Raw genomic sequence first — 18281 nt, 5'->3', positions numbered from 1 at the left:
TTAAACCTAAAGTACCTAAAGTTAGCATTTTATAGATTTTACTGTTTTATTTTTTGTTATTCTTCTTCCCTATTCTCTTTCATTTTATTTTGTTTAAATTCAGACTGTTACCTGAAATAGGATAAAAAGAACAACCTTCTTGTTCAGAATTATTTTTGCATAGGTTTCTTTGCTCAGAGAGCTGTTTCTGTACATTAGTCTTGAAACATTGAAAGCACTCTCAAAAAAAATACAGAAATTCTTTGTTTCAGTGGTTCACTAATTATCCTGGATTTTAAATGAGGAATTCCTGAAATAGCATTTTCAGAATGAATCTCTCAGTCCCAAACTTTTTAGAAGTTCGTAGCTAGGTTTGACTCAGTCTGACTTTGTATCCTTATAAATACTGTGTTTTTCTTCTAAGCAATTAACAGAAGTTGTAATATTTATTATTTTGCTTATTTGATGGTAACTCCCTAATAAGCTCCGTGGATGTAGGAACCATGTGTATTTTGTTAACTGTACACTCAGTATCAAGAACTATCTTGTCCAGTATGGGAACCATTAGCCATATGTGGCTATTTACATTTAAATATAAACTAATTTAAATAATAAGATTAAAATTTCAGTTCCTCAGTGGCACTAGCCTTACTTTAGGTGTTCAGCACTTGTGCTTTGCTACTGTATTGAACAATGATGATATTGTACATTTTCATCATCGAAGGAAGTTTTGATGTTGCTCACTGAGAGCACTGCTGGGCACATAATGGTTACATAGTAAATACTTGCTGAGTGAGTGAATGAATTAGTACTGATATTGGCTGGTGCCAATTAATGTTGAATGAATCTTGTTTGAAGAATCATTTACAAAGGTCATTTTGGCTTTTAATTCATCAGTGTTGACATATCTCCAACCAACTTCATAATACTGGGTTTATCATTAGTTAAAGGAAGTATACAGTAGTGGTTAAAAGCATCACTTATGGTCAGATCTTAGCCATGGTTTGTAGATGTCATGGGCAAGTTACCTTTCCTTATAACTTTTGTAAGCCCCAGAGTCTTCACTAAAATGGGGATAAGAAGCTCTTGTAACCACAGAAGCTGGTAAGAATTAAAGTAAGATAATGCACATAAAGTGCTTGATGCAGTGGCTGACACACTAATGCTTAATAAATCAGTTTTATTTATTTTTTATAATAGTGAACAGAGCTATGTCTAAATTTACCCCAGTTCATGGATGATTTCAGGGTTATGAGGAACTTTACTGCTGTTTTTGAGGACTTCATTGTTATAATTTGACAGACGTTTTTCAAAGGCAGTACTATCCACAATCAAAGTTTATATTTACTGTCTTTTAAATATGCAGTTTAATAGCCTTCATTAAAAAGTTTCTTCCCCATTGGACTTAATTTTTCTCTCCCTTTAATTTTTATGACTATGTAAATAACCTCTCAAGAAAAGAAAGTTTCATTCTACTTTTATGGGCAACTTGAATTTTAAGACTAATGCACAAATATCTGAGTTTTGTTTTGGGGTAACTCAAAAAGGATGTGTTCCCAGTTATATTCATGTAAATGGGCTTCTCTTTGGGGAAAAAATATATAAAAATTCTGAATAATTAAAATGAATAAATGAGTGGTTTACTTAGGCACCTAACTCTGTTGTACATTTAAAGCAATGATTTAATTGCTAGAAAAACAATTAAAGCAGTTTTCATTAACAATAATGTCTGACTTAGCTGGGGATATTGCCTCACTTTTACACACTATAATGTCATTTCTCTCCTGGGATTTGAAAACAGCATTTGCTGTATAATAACACCAGGTAGTTAAACATACACCACCAAAATATCAGCTGACTATAGATGAGGTAAATCTCTTTCATTTTTTGTGTTACTTTCATTCCGGCTCTTATGGTTCTTTTATTTTTGGTATAAACTGGTACTCATGTTTCGTAGTCCACCTTAACCTTTCAAGTTCATATTAGAGGTGACTTGAATTTTTCTCCTGAGTTTTTCTTTAACAAATATTTGTCAATGTTTAGACAATGAAAATATGTTACAGAAAAGGCCGATTAAGCACAGACGTTTATTCCACTCTCTCCAAAAAATGACAGTAACTGGATTTGAAAACTGCAGAAACTCAATGAGACAGAGGGAGTCTGGAAAGCCATGGATGATTGTAACGAACTTACCTGTCCTGAGAAGCTGAACTAAGCTGTGAGGGAGAGACATGGAGAAGCAACCTGACTGTTACTTCAGACCCTCAGAGAGGCAGTGAGGGTGAGGCTGAAGGCTGACCATAGGAGGATCAGAGGGTAGTGTGTTAAAGTGAACTCAGATCCCAGATGCCTCCCCACACTCCAGCAAGAGTGGAAGTCTATTCTGTGGAGAATGTGAGCTAGAGAACTCTTGATTGGGGGATACAAAGGCACAGATGGATGGTGGCGGGTTAAGTGAAATACTTACTGAGTAGCCAGATACCCCTAGTACACTTCTACTCATCTCCAGAATTTTGGCATAAGGTATATATTCTCTGGGTGTGAAATTGGAAGATGCTTCTTTGAAGAATCTCATCAATCTGTACTAAAGATCTTTGGATACTGATAGTTGGAGGTCCCCCGATGGACAGCCCAGCCCGACTGCTTTGCAGTGAAGCCCACTTGTTGACAGCCCCTACCCAGCTACACAGACTTTCTAATCAGCTTTTTAGTGCTCCATCTTCAATGTGAGCAGTGACCAATGGTCACCAGACATTTGAAGACATTCAGAGACCAAAACGAACCTGGAGAAAACAAGGATATTGACAGAGATAGAGACAGTGAAGGGAGAGGAAAACTTTAAAATATTATCATTAATATTCTCGGAAAGATCAAGGAATACACTGCAATCAGGAAATAAGAACAGCTATTGTAAGAAAAGGAAGATTTAGGGCACAAAAAGGTGCTCCTGGAAATTGAAAATTGATAGAAGATATGAAAAAATTAAAATGTTTTTTGAAGATGAAGTTGAAGAAACCACTCAGAAAGTAGAACAAAAATACCAGGAAATGAAAAACAAAAGAGAAAAGACAGGAAAATTAGAGACTCAGTCTAAGAGGTCCTGTTCTGAACATTAAAGTTTTTTAGAAAAAGAAAATTTTAAAAAAATGTAGGGATCATATGTGGAAGATAAACACTTGGACAAAGAGAATTGTTGAGTAGTTACCATAGTTACCAGGGGGAAGGGGGTTGGGGCGTGGTCATAAAGGGTGAAGGGGAGCACTTACATGGTGACTGACAAATAATAATGTACAACTGAAATTTCACAATGTTGTAAACTGTCGTAAACTTGATTAAAAAAATGTAAAGAAACTGTCAAAGAAATAACTCGAGAAAATTTCCTAGAATTTAAGGACACTTATTTTCAAATTGAAAAGGTCTACTGAGTTTCTAATATGTTGAATTCTTTAAAAACACCTATACTAATGTATTCATGAAATTTCAGAACATCATGGGAAAAAACTGAAGATCCCAAAACTCCAGAAAGAAAAAAATAGGCCCTATACAAAAGATTGAGAAACAGAATGGCACCTGCCATCTCAGCAGAACACTGAAAATGGAACAAGGGCTTCAAAATTCTGGGACCAAAATCAATTCCTATGTAGCATTTGAAACCAAGACAAACTACTGATCACCTATGAAAGTAGAATAAACACATTTTCAGTCATATAAAGCTTCAAAAATTACCTTCTTATGCTCTTTCTCAGGAAGTTCCTGAAGTATGTGCTCTTCCAAGATAAAAAGTAAAGATAAGAAAGAGGGAGACAGTATCCAGGAAACAGGGATCTAAGACAGAAGAAGGATGAAAGTGATGAAAAGGATAATGTTGAATGTGGATCCCACAATGAAAGCTGTGCAGGAGACGTAGAGGGTAATCAATTCAGATTGTAATGGGAGTATATAAGAATTAGAGAGAAATGCCTGCAGAAAGATAAAAATGATAGAGTAGATAGTGTTTAAATGTATTGAAAGGAGACTTTGCTTCTGGTAGAGAGTAAAGGAATGAAATTAATGGAAAGGTATATAGGAAAACTGAGGGCTGAGGGTAAGATTAACTCTAAAGAAGACAAAGCTTGTACAAAAAAAGACATATAATCTTAGTATACTGTGAATAGCAATTACATAGACACCATAAGTAAACACTGAATTTTGGTCTAACAAAATTTGACATAAATGTAACTTTGTCCTCTGTGATATGCTTCATTCAACCTCTTAAGTTATTCTTCAGTAACTGTACTCCTGGTGGTTTCCTAAATGTACCGAGCTGTCTCTTGTCTTTCCTCCTCTCTTTTCTGTTCTCGCATTCTCTCTTTCTACTTGCCACATTATACTATAAATGATGCTTTTGTTGTCGCTCTCCCCCACTACAATGACATTTCTAAAGATCTTGATCTTGCCTTTGGTTCAGTCCTTCTTGGAGGGAGGTTTTATTCTCTAAACTCACCCCTGATACAGCTTCCTTTGAACTTTATACTCTGCTGCCCTTACATTGCCTGTAATGTGCTCTTTTTCTGAATATGCCTTTTCTTTTTTTCTTTCTTTTTGTTTTTTCCCCTAAAACTTCCTCGTAGGATGGGAACATTTTCAAGGAGGTTTTGTTAGTCCTAGGTCTTCTATGAATTGGATGAGGTGCCAGGGCTTTGTTTTCTTTGTAGAAGAACCTACTGACGATCAGTTATTTTTGTATTCAGTCAAATGCAGATAATTACTGGAATTGATTTTTTCTTCTGTTTTGACTGTTCTCTGTTACATCACTTTCTAATAGCCTATGAGGACTCTACTTTTGAAGACAAATGGAAAATAGTATTTTGAAAGTAGTGCATTTTTATCTTTGTTAACGAAATGTTAAGTGGTATAGAATAATAGGAATAAGGAGCAGTTAAGAATCATTGCAGAGTTTTACCTTATCTCCCCGGACATGAACTTTCCATGGGCTTCTAATTATACGTGTTGAACTTGATACAGTCTGATACCTAAAGCAGTACACAAAGTTTTCTATTAGAGCAAAGTCCCTGCCCTCTTTTGTAACCATTATCCTGGCATGTGGATCTGTGAAACTGTATCTTGCTAAAATAGAACACACAAATTGAAACAATGAATAATTCTTGATAAGATACGATACCTCTGTGTCCTCTTAGCAAAATAATCAATGTTTGAGTGTATGACACTCAGACAGGAAGAGACGAGGTTAAGATGAGAAGTAGCATCTTTTCACAAAATATCTGAGAAATACTTTGGGGGTGCTGTAAGCATGTGCGTTGCAATATAGTGGAAAGCCTTACTGAACCTTCATTTAAACAGAATCTCATTGCTTAAAAAAAAGTCCTGTATACTTTAACAATTAAGTATGTTTCCTTGTAATAATCTTAGGGAGAGGTATTTATGATTTAGAAAAGCAGAATGAATTCAGTACAACAGTTAGTTAAAGGTGGTATTTCCCTCTTTGTAGGTTGTAACCATGTATAAAAGTGTGCTGTACAGTTTGCAAACCACCGATACTCTTTAGGAGCTGTACTGAAAGTGCAGAGTGAATCACCTACAGTATTTTTTTTTTTTTACTGCTTAACGTCCTTTGCTCTAGGTAATGCAGATGAAGGTAATCATGTGGCAACAGGGTAGTTAAATATTAAAATGTTATATCTCATCCGTGGGTTAGAACTCTTCTCACTGTACCTGTAAGGTTTTATAATTTATTATTTTTGGAGGCCATTGAATACGTCATAATGAAATATGAATTCAGCAGTTCTGAGTTCACTAAAGATAATTTTAGAAAACATTTCTCTGTTCTTCCACGCAACTGGGTTGCGTCAGTCCTGAATAACTCTTTATTTGTTTGCCCTTGTAGAATGTGTTAAACTGTACTCATTTAGCATATGACGCTACTATGGAAAACAGGATATCTAGCAATAAAAATATATGAGATCCTAATTTCCTCAGTAGCTTTTGTTTTACACTAGTCAATGACACGAAGGCACAAAGGTTAATTTCGGAACCATTCCACTAAGGTTCATAGAATGTCAGTGAATCCTAACCTCAAGGTTGATTTACCAAAAGTACAGACTTGAACAAAAATTACTAGGGAGTGGGGATCAGCTGGGGTAAGTGGGGTGGTTTTCTCTACTTCTTGTTCCAAAATGTTCTTCCCTGAAATCTGTTCAGTTGAGAACTGAATTAGCGGAAAAAGTTGTCCTTTTATTCTCATCCTGGGAGAAAATGCCCACAGTGAATGTTCTTCTACCTCTTCTGAGAATCCGTACTCAGCAACTTTTTGCTTTTGGGGAGATTTGAACTTCTTAGAAAATGTTTACTTTTTAAAATTCTCATCGTCTTTTGGTGGTTTTAGCCAAGGTTTTTTGTTAAGACCTGGGATCTCTCTCATGCCCTGATTTCACTTTCTTTCTCTCTCTTCTTTCTTTCTTTTTTTTTTTTTTTTTAGCACTATTCTGTACCCAGCACAGAGTTGAAGCTTAACTCAGATCTTGTCTGAACTACCTGAAGTAGGAGTTTTACAGGGGAAGGATAATCAGGAGTTTCTATGTGATGAATCTGAGTCCTTCTTTTTTGTTTTTCCATCTTATCAGTTCATTAAAAAAAACAAAAAAACTCAGAATAAATAAATAAATAAACGGTGGAGAATATACCAATTGCCCATACAGAAGAATTCCACATAATTTATGCACGTGCTCCCTCCTCAAGGAAGTGGAGCATAAACTCTCCACCTCTTAAGCATGGGCTGCATAGAATGACTTCCTTACAAAGAGGCCCGTATGGTGGCGGTGAGGGAAGTCACTTTATAGTGGAAAAACCTGACAAACACTACCTCAGTCAGTGACCAAGGTTAGCATAAACAGTGATAAGTCATGCTAACAGGACATACTCTTGATATGATGTGATGGAAATGGCACATATCTCTGTGGTCTTCCCCTCCAAAAACCTATAACTCCAGTCTAATTATGAGAAAAACATCAGACAAACTCCAGTTGAGAGATATGCTACAGAATATCAAAATACAGTACTCCCCAAAAAACTGCCAGGGTCATTGTTGTGGGTTGAATTATGTCCCCCCAAAATATATGTTCACATCTTACCCCCCCACCCCCCGTCTTACCTATGAATTTGACCTCATTTAGATAGTGTCTTTGCAGATGGGTCAAGTTAAGATGAGGTCATACAAGCTTGGAGTGGCCCCTAATCCACTGACTGGTGTCCTTGTAAGAAGAAGGATATTTGAACATAGATAGACATGTAGGGCAAGCTATATGAAGACAGAAGCAGAGATTAGAGTGATGCATCTACAAGCCACGGAAAGCCAAAGATTACCAGCAATAATTCGAAGCTAGAAGAGACAAGGAAGGATTCCTCTAATTTGTTACAGCAGCCCTCGGAAACTCATACAGTCATCAAAGGCAAGGAGAGTCTGAGAAATGGTTACAGAGTAGAGGAGCCTAGTGAGACATGAGGACTAAATATAGTGATATTGTGGGTAGGATCCTGGAACAGAAACAAACATTAGGTAAAAAAACTAAGGAACTCTACATAATATATTGACTTTAGTTAATAATAAAATATTGATATTGGTTCATTAATGGTGACAAATATGCCATGCTAATGTAAGATGTTAACAAGCAGGAAGCAGGGTGTGGAATACACAAGAACTTTCCGTACTATCTTTATAACTTTTCTATAAATCTAAAGTGATTAAAGAATAATAAAGTCTATTACAAAAAATTCAAAAACCCCAGAAGTTAGCGGCAGTTTTAATCAGACCTCAACGGCATGTGATGGAGTAAGTGGTGGTCTCTTTAAGGGAGGTGGCAGTGGTGAGGAGGCATCTAAAGCTGCATTAGCTGATCAGTTATATCACAGGGTGCTTTCAAACCCAAAACTGCCACTGATAAAAAGTTTTCACCCTGTTAAAAGTCAGTTTATTGTAGCAATCATTATATAAGGCTATCTGTGAGTCCACTGTTAATCATGGAAATAATACAATCGGGGAGATACACATTTTGATAAACAGTTTGTTCAAGCCTATATAGGCAAGGTACATGTAAGAAGGAAAACTTGTACATAAATATATGCAGATTTCAGTTAAAATTCCTCATATCACTTGTGAAATTTAATAGAAATCTTGCTGAGAAATAGTTCAAGATCTGATGCAACCACCATGTCTCCCCACACCTGACCCCAGGGTTCTGTGGGATAGGGGGCCTGATGATGGAGAGGTTGAGACAATTTCTTCTCTCCCTAAATTTCTCTTTCCTACCATGTTTTTATTTTTCTTGGAAGATTCCAGCTAAATTGGAGGCTCACTTTCTTCCTTCCCTCCTTTAATATATATTTAGTTATAATGGAAGAAATGCAAATGATTCAGGTCAATTTATGGGTATCACATGCTATTTACATGGGGATGAAACAGTCAAAAGACCCACCTTCATATTTAGAAACTGTCTCAACTGTGAGAAAAAAATTCACCCTAGAAAGTAACACAAGTAACACAAATAAATATTTAGATATTTAACCAGTGAAAAATTGATATTACTCAAAGCCAGATTCAGATTAACTAATGCATTTTCAATATTATAATTAAAGGTAGTTTTTAATGTATGGTGTTTCTAGACCTGGTGACATTTTTTTTTTCACATTCTTCAGTGAACAGCATGTTTATAAAGCAGTAAAGCCGTTCCACAAAATAGTGGCACTATTGTCATTGTAATCTCCCTTTCCATAAAGCAAATCTTCTTCCCTTCCCCAAACTAGCATTTTTTAGTACCTTATTGTAAGAAAAAATTTTTGGCTAAAATAAAGAATATCATTGAAATAAAGTGAAAAGAACTGAATACTTTTGGAGCGTATACAATGACCAAACTACCAGTGTAACTTATTGGAAAGAAAATTAGATATGTCACCAGATCAGCATTTGAATCCTGGTTCTAATTCTAACTTCTTGTGTCACCCCTTAGGCAAATGACTTAACTTATTTGAGGCTGTCATCTCCCCTACAAAATAGAGCTGGTAACTTCCTCCGGAGGGTGTTCTAAGGATGGAATGAGGGGAGGTTTGTAAAATGTCGTGGAGTGGGGGCTCATTGAGTGTTGTTTTCTTTTCCCGTTTTTGTTCTCTGGCTATGATTATATCTGATATAAGAAACAGATAGGACATTACTGTTCAGCCATTCATGGCACTAGATGATTTTTAAAAGTTTCAAAATAACACTCAAATAGCACCTAGGCTCTTTAGCTCAGTTTCTTCATCTATAGAATGAGAATAGAAAATAGTACTTCCTTCAAAAATTAATGTGAAGTTTAAATAAGATAATGGATAGGAAACATTTAGCACAATACTTGGTATAGGGTAAATGGTCAATAAATAGCAGTTGTTTTTTTTTTTGAATTAGCATATTTTCCCAAATCAGTGCAGTATTAATAATGTTTTGAACTATTTGTCATTTCTCATGTCTGATATCCAAGCAGTGTATGTACGCTGATGATGTTATCATAGCAATAAGAATTAGAGAGAAATATTCAAATAGTGGTAATAGGGAATATATGGTTTTTCTCTGTATTAGACCTTCCTGTGAAATCTATCACAATATTCAATATTTAATTAGTGCTAAGGCGTTTCCTTTTAGTGGCTTACTAAATTTTAGTAATAAATATTTTTCTTCAGCTAGTTGTGAAACCAACAACATTCTGAATTGAACATAGACTTTCCCCCATGTTGTGTCCTAATTTATGAACAGTCTAAGAATTTTCTGTTATAAAAAAAAGAAGAATCAAGATAATTATTTTAAGTAATTACAACAATGATTTAAAGGCACAAAATTACTCTTCCTACTTGATATTGGCCCTGAGAAAATACTGTGCTTTCATATGGCCTAGAAATTGTTGTGATACCATCACAAGTGTTTGCCACTGTTATCATCATTATTATTGCTATTATTATAACAGTTTAATGTTCTTATTAGTTTTCCAAGTTTATTCACACACAGAAGTTCTTTATTGCTAAATATTAGACCAAATGACATAGAGAAATAGATGGTGACATCTCTACAGACACTACTGGCAAGACATATTGAAAAGTGGTTGCTCTAGAAGACGCTGCAAGAGACAGAGTAGGTGATGATTCAGAAGGTTTAAAGCAGATTCTTTGTCTTCTTATGTTTTAAGCACAATCACTGGTAGACAGTGTCACCAAGTATTGGTAAAAATTGAATTGCAGTGGTCTTTTAGTTAAAACCCTAAATAATGATAATAATCATCCCCTTCATCTTGGTTATAAGTTAGACTGAGAGACATGAATTAAATTAAATTGAAATCGGAGTATAGATACTTTCAGATACTCTGTCAAACCCAAACAGACAAACAAACAAGCAAAAACTTAAACCAAAAAAGTCTATGATATGTTTTGAGAGAACAAGTCATTTTAAAGATAGCTCCATATACAGAGAGCTACTGGTTGTGTGATAGCCAGATTGGGTAAGTGGTATTCCAACATTGAATAATGACTACATGCGCATTCATCAGTTTGAAAATTGATATCATATGCAAGCAAGTGTAAAGAAAGGAAATGGGAATCTAAATTTTTATTTATTTACATTTGGGATCTTAAAACTTTCTAATACAAATTTAGCTTCCTGGTTTAGCCTTATTATGGAATCATTTATTTCTATTTACAGTGATTTTCATACAGTCTCTTTACTTTCCTTTGAAAATTTCAGTGTTTAACATTTTCAGAGTGCTTAATTTAGATCTTAAATTTACCATGTTTATCCTTGTAATTGCTAAAGAAAGTTATTTTCTATCAAAAATAAGAAAATAACAGTAACTAAGACTTATAAAAAAGTATTTTCATAAGGAAATTGATGCTTTTATTTCAAATCTGTTGGAGACTATTACAATAGTATTAGTATATAATTTTAAGTAGAATTAAGTAGTTAATTTAGCAGAGTTAGCTGAATTTGTGAGTCCTTAAACTTAAAGTGATGAAGAAAAACTTTGTCTCCTTAGTATTTAAGTTGTTTTATTCAACAGTCAATAAAAGTGAAACCACTTAATTTTTCAGTAAGAGGTGATAGTTCCTCTAAATTATATATATGATCTATATAGGTATAAATTGCGTATGTCTTTTAAAAGCCTAAAGGAAAACAAAGAAACACTTGTAGTTGTTTCATTTGCAAAGTGTGCAGTGTAATTGCTATATTTAAATATTTGAAAACCTCCATATTGCTGTATGAGCATCTGTGACAAGTGGCGCTAGGACTGCCAAATGAGAAAAGTTTCTATATTTAAAATTCAGTTTAGCAAATCGACATTTTCTATTCCCTTTTCTAACGTTCTCTTATTCTGACAGATCACTATTTTAAAACAAAACACAAACCTTTTATTTATTTGACTGTCAGGAAGAATTAAACATGAAAAAGAGACTGTGGCCATCACTTTTCATTAAAACCAGCTGCTCTGGTTTTAAAATGCAAACTAGATCAAAATCAGTACAAACCCTGGGGGTTTAATTTATATACTAAGCGAACCAGCTTGTTTTGAAAGAGTATTTTTTTTTTCAAACTTTGGAGGAAACTTGCACATCTGTCTCATTTGATCTTTTGCTGGCCCTGTCAGCCAGGAAGACCGAGAATTATCTCTACTTTACTGATGAGAAAATTAAGACAGAGCCTTAATTGGCTTATGTAGGCTAGTTAGTGCCAGAAATAGTGTTAGAGTTCAGGCTTCTAACTGGGAATGCCTGTGTCCTAACCATTAGCTCTAGATTCACATTGTTATTCCAGGCCTCTGTCCTGGCCCCAAATTCTAGAATGTAACAGTAGTGTGCTCTATCTGGATCCTGTAGGCTTATGAGAGCCAATTTTGAAATAAGTTTAGAAATTTTGTAAGCTGCGATTTAACCATTGATAGCTTGAAATGGGCCATGCTAGGTATATTTATACCATGGAAATCAGTAAGCACTATGAATCAGGGTTTTCTTTTTCCCCAGAGAATTAGTTTACTTATACACCCATTGAAGAAGGAAAACAAACAACAACAATAAAAACAGAATACAATGATGTAGGATAAATGTAATACAATTTTATAAATGCAGTACTCATCTAGGCCGGGGGGTTGTTATTTCTTTGTTCCTTAATTTAGAAATTTCCTTCTTGGATTGTAATTAGTCTTTGGGTGGTGAACATGATGTAATCTACACAGAGTGAGAAATGTATAACGATATACATCTGAAATTTATATAATGTTATAAACCAGTGTTACTGCAATAAAAAAATTGCTTCTAAGCTGTAAATAAATATGGTCAAGACTATCAGGAAAGTTTGAAGTAAACTTGAGTGTTTTGAGGACCTTTATAATTCTAACCATTCTTTAAGAAGTAGGTCAAGTCCCAGCCCTTCCAACACTTGTGGCATTTGGCATGGCTTTTCCCTTCTCGGAACCTCTAGTGGATTTAGAATAGAGCCACACACATTGGGACTTATTTACTGTGTGTTTCCTATGGATTAGTTTTGTCTCCTTAAGAATACAATAAACTCTTTGAAGAGTGGGACATGGACATCCCTTCCTTCTTTCTTTTTTTGAATAAATGTGTAATGAATACCTGTTCTATGCCTGGTACTCGTCTTACTGCTTGAGGAACAGCAGTCATCAGATAAAAGTCTCTGCCCTCAGGGAGCTTATAGTCCAGTGAAGAGTCAGGAATTAGACATGAAAAATTTTAACTCTGGTAAGGACTTTGAAAACTTGCTTACGGTGCTCAGAGTATCTGATCATGGGCTTTTATCGTTCCAGGGAGGTCACTAAAATCTTCCCTGAGGACGTTGTGATTGAACTGAGATCTGGAGAAAGAATTAATTTGAAGTTACCAGAACTTGAATATCATTTCTTTATGTAGGCTTTCTACGCCCTCCCAATCTGAATTAAGTTCCCTTATTATACGTCCCCCGTATCACCTTGAATTTTCCGTTTTTAATAGTAACAACTTTTTTTATGTTTGTTCACTGTGTCCTTTTTCTCCCCCTATTTGACTGTTGGCCCAAAGCTGGGATGATGTCTGTTTTGGTTCCCTTGGTCATCCCAGTATCTATCCTAGTACCTTACACATAGGAGTCACTCAGTCATTGTTGATGCTTCTACCCGCTTTGCTTCTGTCTCATAATAAATCTGGCATATGTCCTACTTACCTCTCAGTTATTGAAAAGATCTAGGAATGCAATGTATATGAAAGTCAGAAGAATAAGACATGATCCAAAATAGGTTAGTGCTGCAGACCTCAGGGAGAACCAAATATCCAGGAGTGAATAGAAATGAGTGAGGTGTCGCAGTGCTGTCTAGGAGAAAAAAGAGAGAAAAGCCCATTGGGTTTGGTATTAAGGACGTTTTGCTTATTCTTATTCATCTTGTTTGAAGGAAATTGTTCAATTAGTGAAACAGATTAAAAATGGTTTCTGAAGTTAAATATCTGGTGTTAATTTTAACAATTATTTTCTTGTGAAAAGTAAAAAGAATGTGTGAATGAATACCTTCTTGAAAAAATGGTTATCCAAGTGTGTATGTATAAGATGTTGTCAAATGTGCTTTGAAGAAAGAAAGGAAGAAACGAAGGAAGGAAAAAACAAAAGAAAACTAGATACAGGAGAAAAGGCTGGAAGAAACTGACAGGACTGTTACGTGACTCTTCAACTGATAAGCTCTGGGCAATAGTTTTCCATTTGTGCTTTTCTGTATTTTGTACTTTTCTGTGTTTCTCAGGTTTTTAATTTAATGAGCTTGTATTACTTGTATAATGAAAGTATAAACAAAGTAACATCTCTTAAAACTGGCAATTGATTATGAGTTTGGACAGAATATAGAATTATCTCGATGTACTTAGAGGATTCAAAACTATATTTTAGGTTTTTCTTTTACTCGCCTAAATTTGCTTGCAATTTTAGTATATTAATGTTAAATGCCAATTAGATTTTCATTTCTATGTCTATCTGGACTTCTGGTACCTGAGCAATTTGAGGGTGGAGATCATCCTCTGTATTTCTAGCGTCACCCTGGCAGTGACACACATTGGTTGAATGAGTAACTTTTAAAACTGGGATGTCTCCCAGTCAACTTATGTTGCTTCAGTCTCTATACCTTTTCTTTTTCAGAACCTGGGAGTGAAAGCCACAATGAATGGTCATATTTCTAATCATCCTGGTGGTTTCGGAATGTATCCATCCCAAATGAAGTAAGTTGGAAGGTTTATATTTGTTGTTTTTTTGGATTTGATTTGGTGGTTTTAATTGTTTTGTATTTTTAATGAAAACATTAGCTTCATTTCTTTATGTAGTTCATTTCTCATTAATATATAATTTCTTTGCAACACTAAGCTGTGTCTGGTGAGAAAAAGATGGTTATGTAACATCAACTCTGATGATAATGATCTAGTAGAAGACATTTCATTCTGGTGTTTTACGTATTATTGCTTTCCACAGTGAAATATATACCCCGCTTCAGAGCTTTCAGTTTCTGTGGAACATTCTGTTATTCTTGTTCATAAAATATTAATATTGGCATTTGATGAGAGTTAAATGCCATCTAGTACAGTCAATCAAGATATTTACCATTGTGTAAAAAAAAAAAAAAAAAAAAAGACCAGGAAAATAAAACCATCCCTGTGGCTCCAGGTATAACTTGAAATCACAACCCTGAGTTAAGTGGCCATTGCCTTATATATTGTGGTTAATATTTTTGTTATTTTATATTAGCCATTGTGGCATATAGTTCGCTCATCATTTTTCAGAATCAAGTTACTTACATTGTAAAGAGTTATGTACACTTCACCTTTTCTCTTTACAAAGGTTATTGCAAATCTCTTTAGCGTTGGTCAGTAAGAGACACCAGGAGAATATGTCAGGTGCCATTTTTATCTTGGCCATCAGTTATTCAAGCTAGAAAGTTTGGCCATAGCCTCAGTATTTTTCTTTTTTCTTACAACAGCTATCCATGTAATCACGACTTTATAACAATTTCATCTATTAGATAACTCTTGTTTCTATCCCCTCCTTCTATTCTTTCTCTTTTAGCTCTGTGACCTTTATCTTCTGCTAGAATTTTTGCAGCACTTTTCTATCTGGCACCTTGCCATTAGTTCCTGGATTATCTTCTTTAAAAGGTTTTTGATCATGTCACTTACCTGTGTAAAAAATTTACCATATCTAGAGAATAAAAATTTAATTCTTAAGCCTTCTGTTTGCTTTCTCTGCTTCTTGGACCATTCGTCTCATCTAGGTGCATCATATTAGATGCATATTCCCTTAGACACCATCCTAGTTCTTGAGCCACTTCCACATGACTTCTCCTCACTTAATTCTCTGCCTGTCTGTAGAGCTTCTTTCTTTTAGATTCTGCTTAAAAGCCGACTTGATGGTAAAGTCTTCTTGGACATCCTGATAACATTTAGTCCTTCTTTGATCTTACATGTTATATCTATATAGTTTTGCCCAGGTATCACACTCTATTGTAAATATTTTACTTATTTTATTAACAGCACCCTGTCCCCCCTCCCATCCCCCTTTATTCTTCTAGACTTTAGGGCTTGATAAATGTTTACTGAGTAAATTTAAAAAATTCAAGTAATATGTTTATTTCACATAACATATTAGTAACAAGAGGCTAGAAATAGAATGTAGTTGGTCAAATTTAATGATAAAGTGTTATTTTGGTTAACTGCATTTTAGGTATTTCTGGAAATGGTGTCTATTCCATTATAGCTTGAATCATTGAAAACTTTCTATAACTGGATCACCACTCAGAACTCAATTCAGTACAGCAAACTTTAAACTCTTCTAGGATAGTTTGTACCTCATTGAATCTTCTTGGTTACGATCCTGACTTGGCGTTTGAGAGGAGGCTGTGACTTGCACCAACCTCAATCCACCCTGGGGTGGTGCGGCTTGTGTTCTGTTTCTTGACAAGAACTCATTTTGACAAACCCAGTTAGTAGAAACTCAATGCTCTTTTTAAAACACATGGTGATTGTGGTATGTTGGAATTTTTATTTGTAGTTTTGAATTTTTATTGCTTACTTTGGACTTTAACACAGCACAATGACCATTTTTTATTACAGTGGATACGGATCATCAGCTGCCTTTCCCCAGACGGACAGAGAACACAGCTTAAAACCAAGTGCAAAGGCCCTTTATGGTATGTTTGTTTATTTGATGGGGTGTAATTGTATTTCTCATCACTTTTTGACACGTTACATTTTCCACGTCATAGTTTGAATCCATGCCTTGTTTATATTCTTTGGAATGAAGTAGTGATAGATAGATAAGATTGTTTTAAAAAGTTTTTACCAAAGTTACCAAAGCTATGACCTCTCCTTGCTGTCATACAATTTAGAACAATGGATGGAAAGAACTCCTTTTCATGGCACCAATGCCTTAGGTGGATGTTCCCGTCTAACTATTTGATACATTTGTTGATCTTCATGACTGATCGTGTTGATTGTGGGCTGACACTTGACAGGACTTCTTCCTAATAGCTCTTGTACCTTTGGGTAGTGTTATAGTATGACGAACAGCCCTTATACAGTTTCTTTCTGCACTACAGAATAATAAGCAAGCTTTCTCCCTGATCTTTCTCTAACTTCCGCTGTCCTCTCTAGATTGTCTCAGGGATAAATAACATTTTTTAAATTTCAAATATAAAACAGAAGTTATTACTAAAAAGAAATTGAGGACTCCTGAAATATACTACATTATTTAAGAGGGCATTTGTTTTTATGGGGTCTGCATGGTCTTTTGTTATTGTACGTCAATAGAGAATCAGAATAGTATTGTGTTTAAGAACAGAGTCTGGAACCGGACTTCCTGGATTCAAATCCAGTTCTATCATTTATTAGGGGAGGGATCTCAGGAAAATTACTTTACCTGTCTGAACCTCATTTTGCTTATCTGTATAATGGGGGTATCTCATAGGGTTGATTCGAGCATTAAATGAGTTAGTACATGTAAAATGCTTAGAACAGTGCCTGACAAGCAGAAAACACTGTGTATATTTGCTATTATTATTATTGACATTATCATTATCATCTACTATAGGAACCAACATTTTCTAAATTTGGAATTCTTTTCTTTTTCCATTATCTAGATCTACAGTGTCTTGGCTGTGATAAGAATGAACAATTCTAAGGTTTTGTGATTCTTTTTCTGTCTATATATTCAGTGACTAGACTTTAAGTCTCAAATTATGTATTCATAAAATGGATTTTATACCCTACACAGATACGTTTTCTTATGGCCTTGTCAATCTGATTAGTGTTGGTTTCAATTTTCTTGAGTAAAATATTGTGACATTCTTACCATGGCCTAGTAGTTGTGAACTGTAGATCTAGAGAATATATTTAACAAATACTCATTTTGAGATTAATACCTGCTCAGAATAGGGCTAGCAATGTATAGTCCTTGACTTTAAGGGACTTGCAGTCTGGAGAGTGACTTGAAGAAACTGCAAAAGGAAAATTTTTTGGGCAAAAATAATTAATTTCTTGGGGCCAACCCTGTGGTGTAGTGGTTAAGTTCGGCATGCTCTGCCTTGGCGGCCTGGGTTTGTGGGTTCAGATCCCAGGCACAGCCCTACATCACCCATCAGCCGTGCTGTGCCGGCGTCTCACATACAAAAAAGTGGAGGAAGATTGGCACAGATGTTAGCTCAGGGCTAATCTTCCTCAGGAAAAATAAATTAATTTCTTCAGTCTTTCACTTCTAGTGAGATATTTATTAGGTGCTTCTGTGTCCTAGGCCATGATCTTCACAGTCTCTATTTTCATGTCCTTTCATTTATTTCAAAGATGAAGAAGAGGTAGTCGTTGCTCATGCACCGTTTTGGTGAGGCAGACTAGTAAACACATCGTTATAATAAAGAGCTAAATAAGCTTGAATGGCAATGTTTATAAGGAGCAGTGAGGGTGGCCACTTCTATGAGGGCGGGGGAGATAGTCAGGAGGGATTTCCTAGAAGGGTTGAGTCTTGAGCTGAACTCTGAAATGTAAGTTGTGTTCTCCAGGCATTTGGGTGGAAGGAGAGGGCTATAAACAGCAGTATGACCCCTTTTAAACTGGACTGTAAGCTCTGTGAAGGTGGGCCACGTTAGCCTTGTTTACCTGAGGATTCCTAAGCTTAGCACAGTGGCTAATGTACAGTTTATGCTCAGTAAATACTTGTAGATTGAGGATAATGAATTAATGAACTGCAGTTTGGTGTTAAATGGAGGGTGCAAGATGCATTG

At 35.3% G+C, this 18281-nt stretch overlaps 1 protein-coding gene across 23 annotated transcripts in view; it reads left to right on the top strand.

The window, feature by feature from the left end:
- Positions 1-18281, top strand: part of EPS8 (EGFR pathway substrate 8, signaling adaptor) — a 171371-nt gene that overhangs the window by 93294 nt on the left and 59796 nt on the right. For 22 of the 23 annotated variants that reach the window (XM_070619197.1, XM_070619204.1, XM_070619190.1 and 19 more), the window contains 2 exons: positions 14159-14238; positions 16120-16196. In XM_070619197.1, coding sequence (XP_070475298.1) covers positions 14180-14238; positions 16120-16196 — 136 coding nt within the window. In that variant the 5' untranslated portion in view covers positions 14159-14179. Of the gene's footprint in view, positions 1-14135; positions 14239-16119; positions 16197-18281 lie in introns of all 23 variants that reach the window. The other variant, XM_070619203.1, reaches the window with a different exon arrangement.

The sequence above is a fragment of the Equus przewalskii genome, chromosome 5, assembly GCF_037783145.1.
Source record: "Equus przewalskii isolate Varuska chromosome 5, EquPr2, whole genome shotgun sequence".
NCBI lineage: Eukaryota > Metazoa > Chordata > Mammalia > Perissodactyla > Equidae > Equus > Equus przewalskii.
Note: the sequence above shows the minus strand (reverse complement) of the source record. Positions and strands in the feature narration are given on the sequence as shown.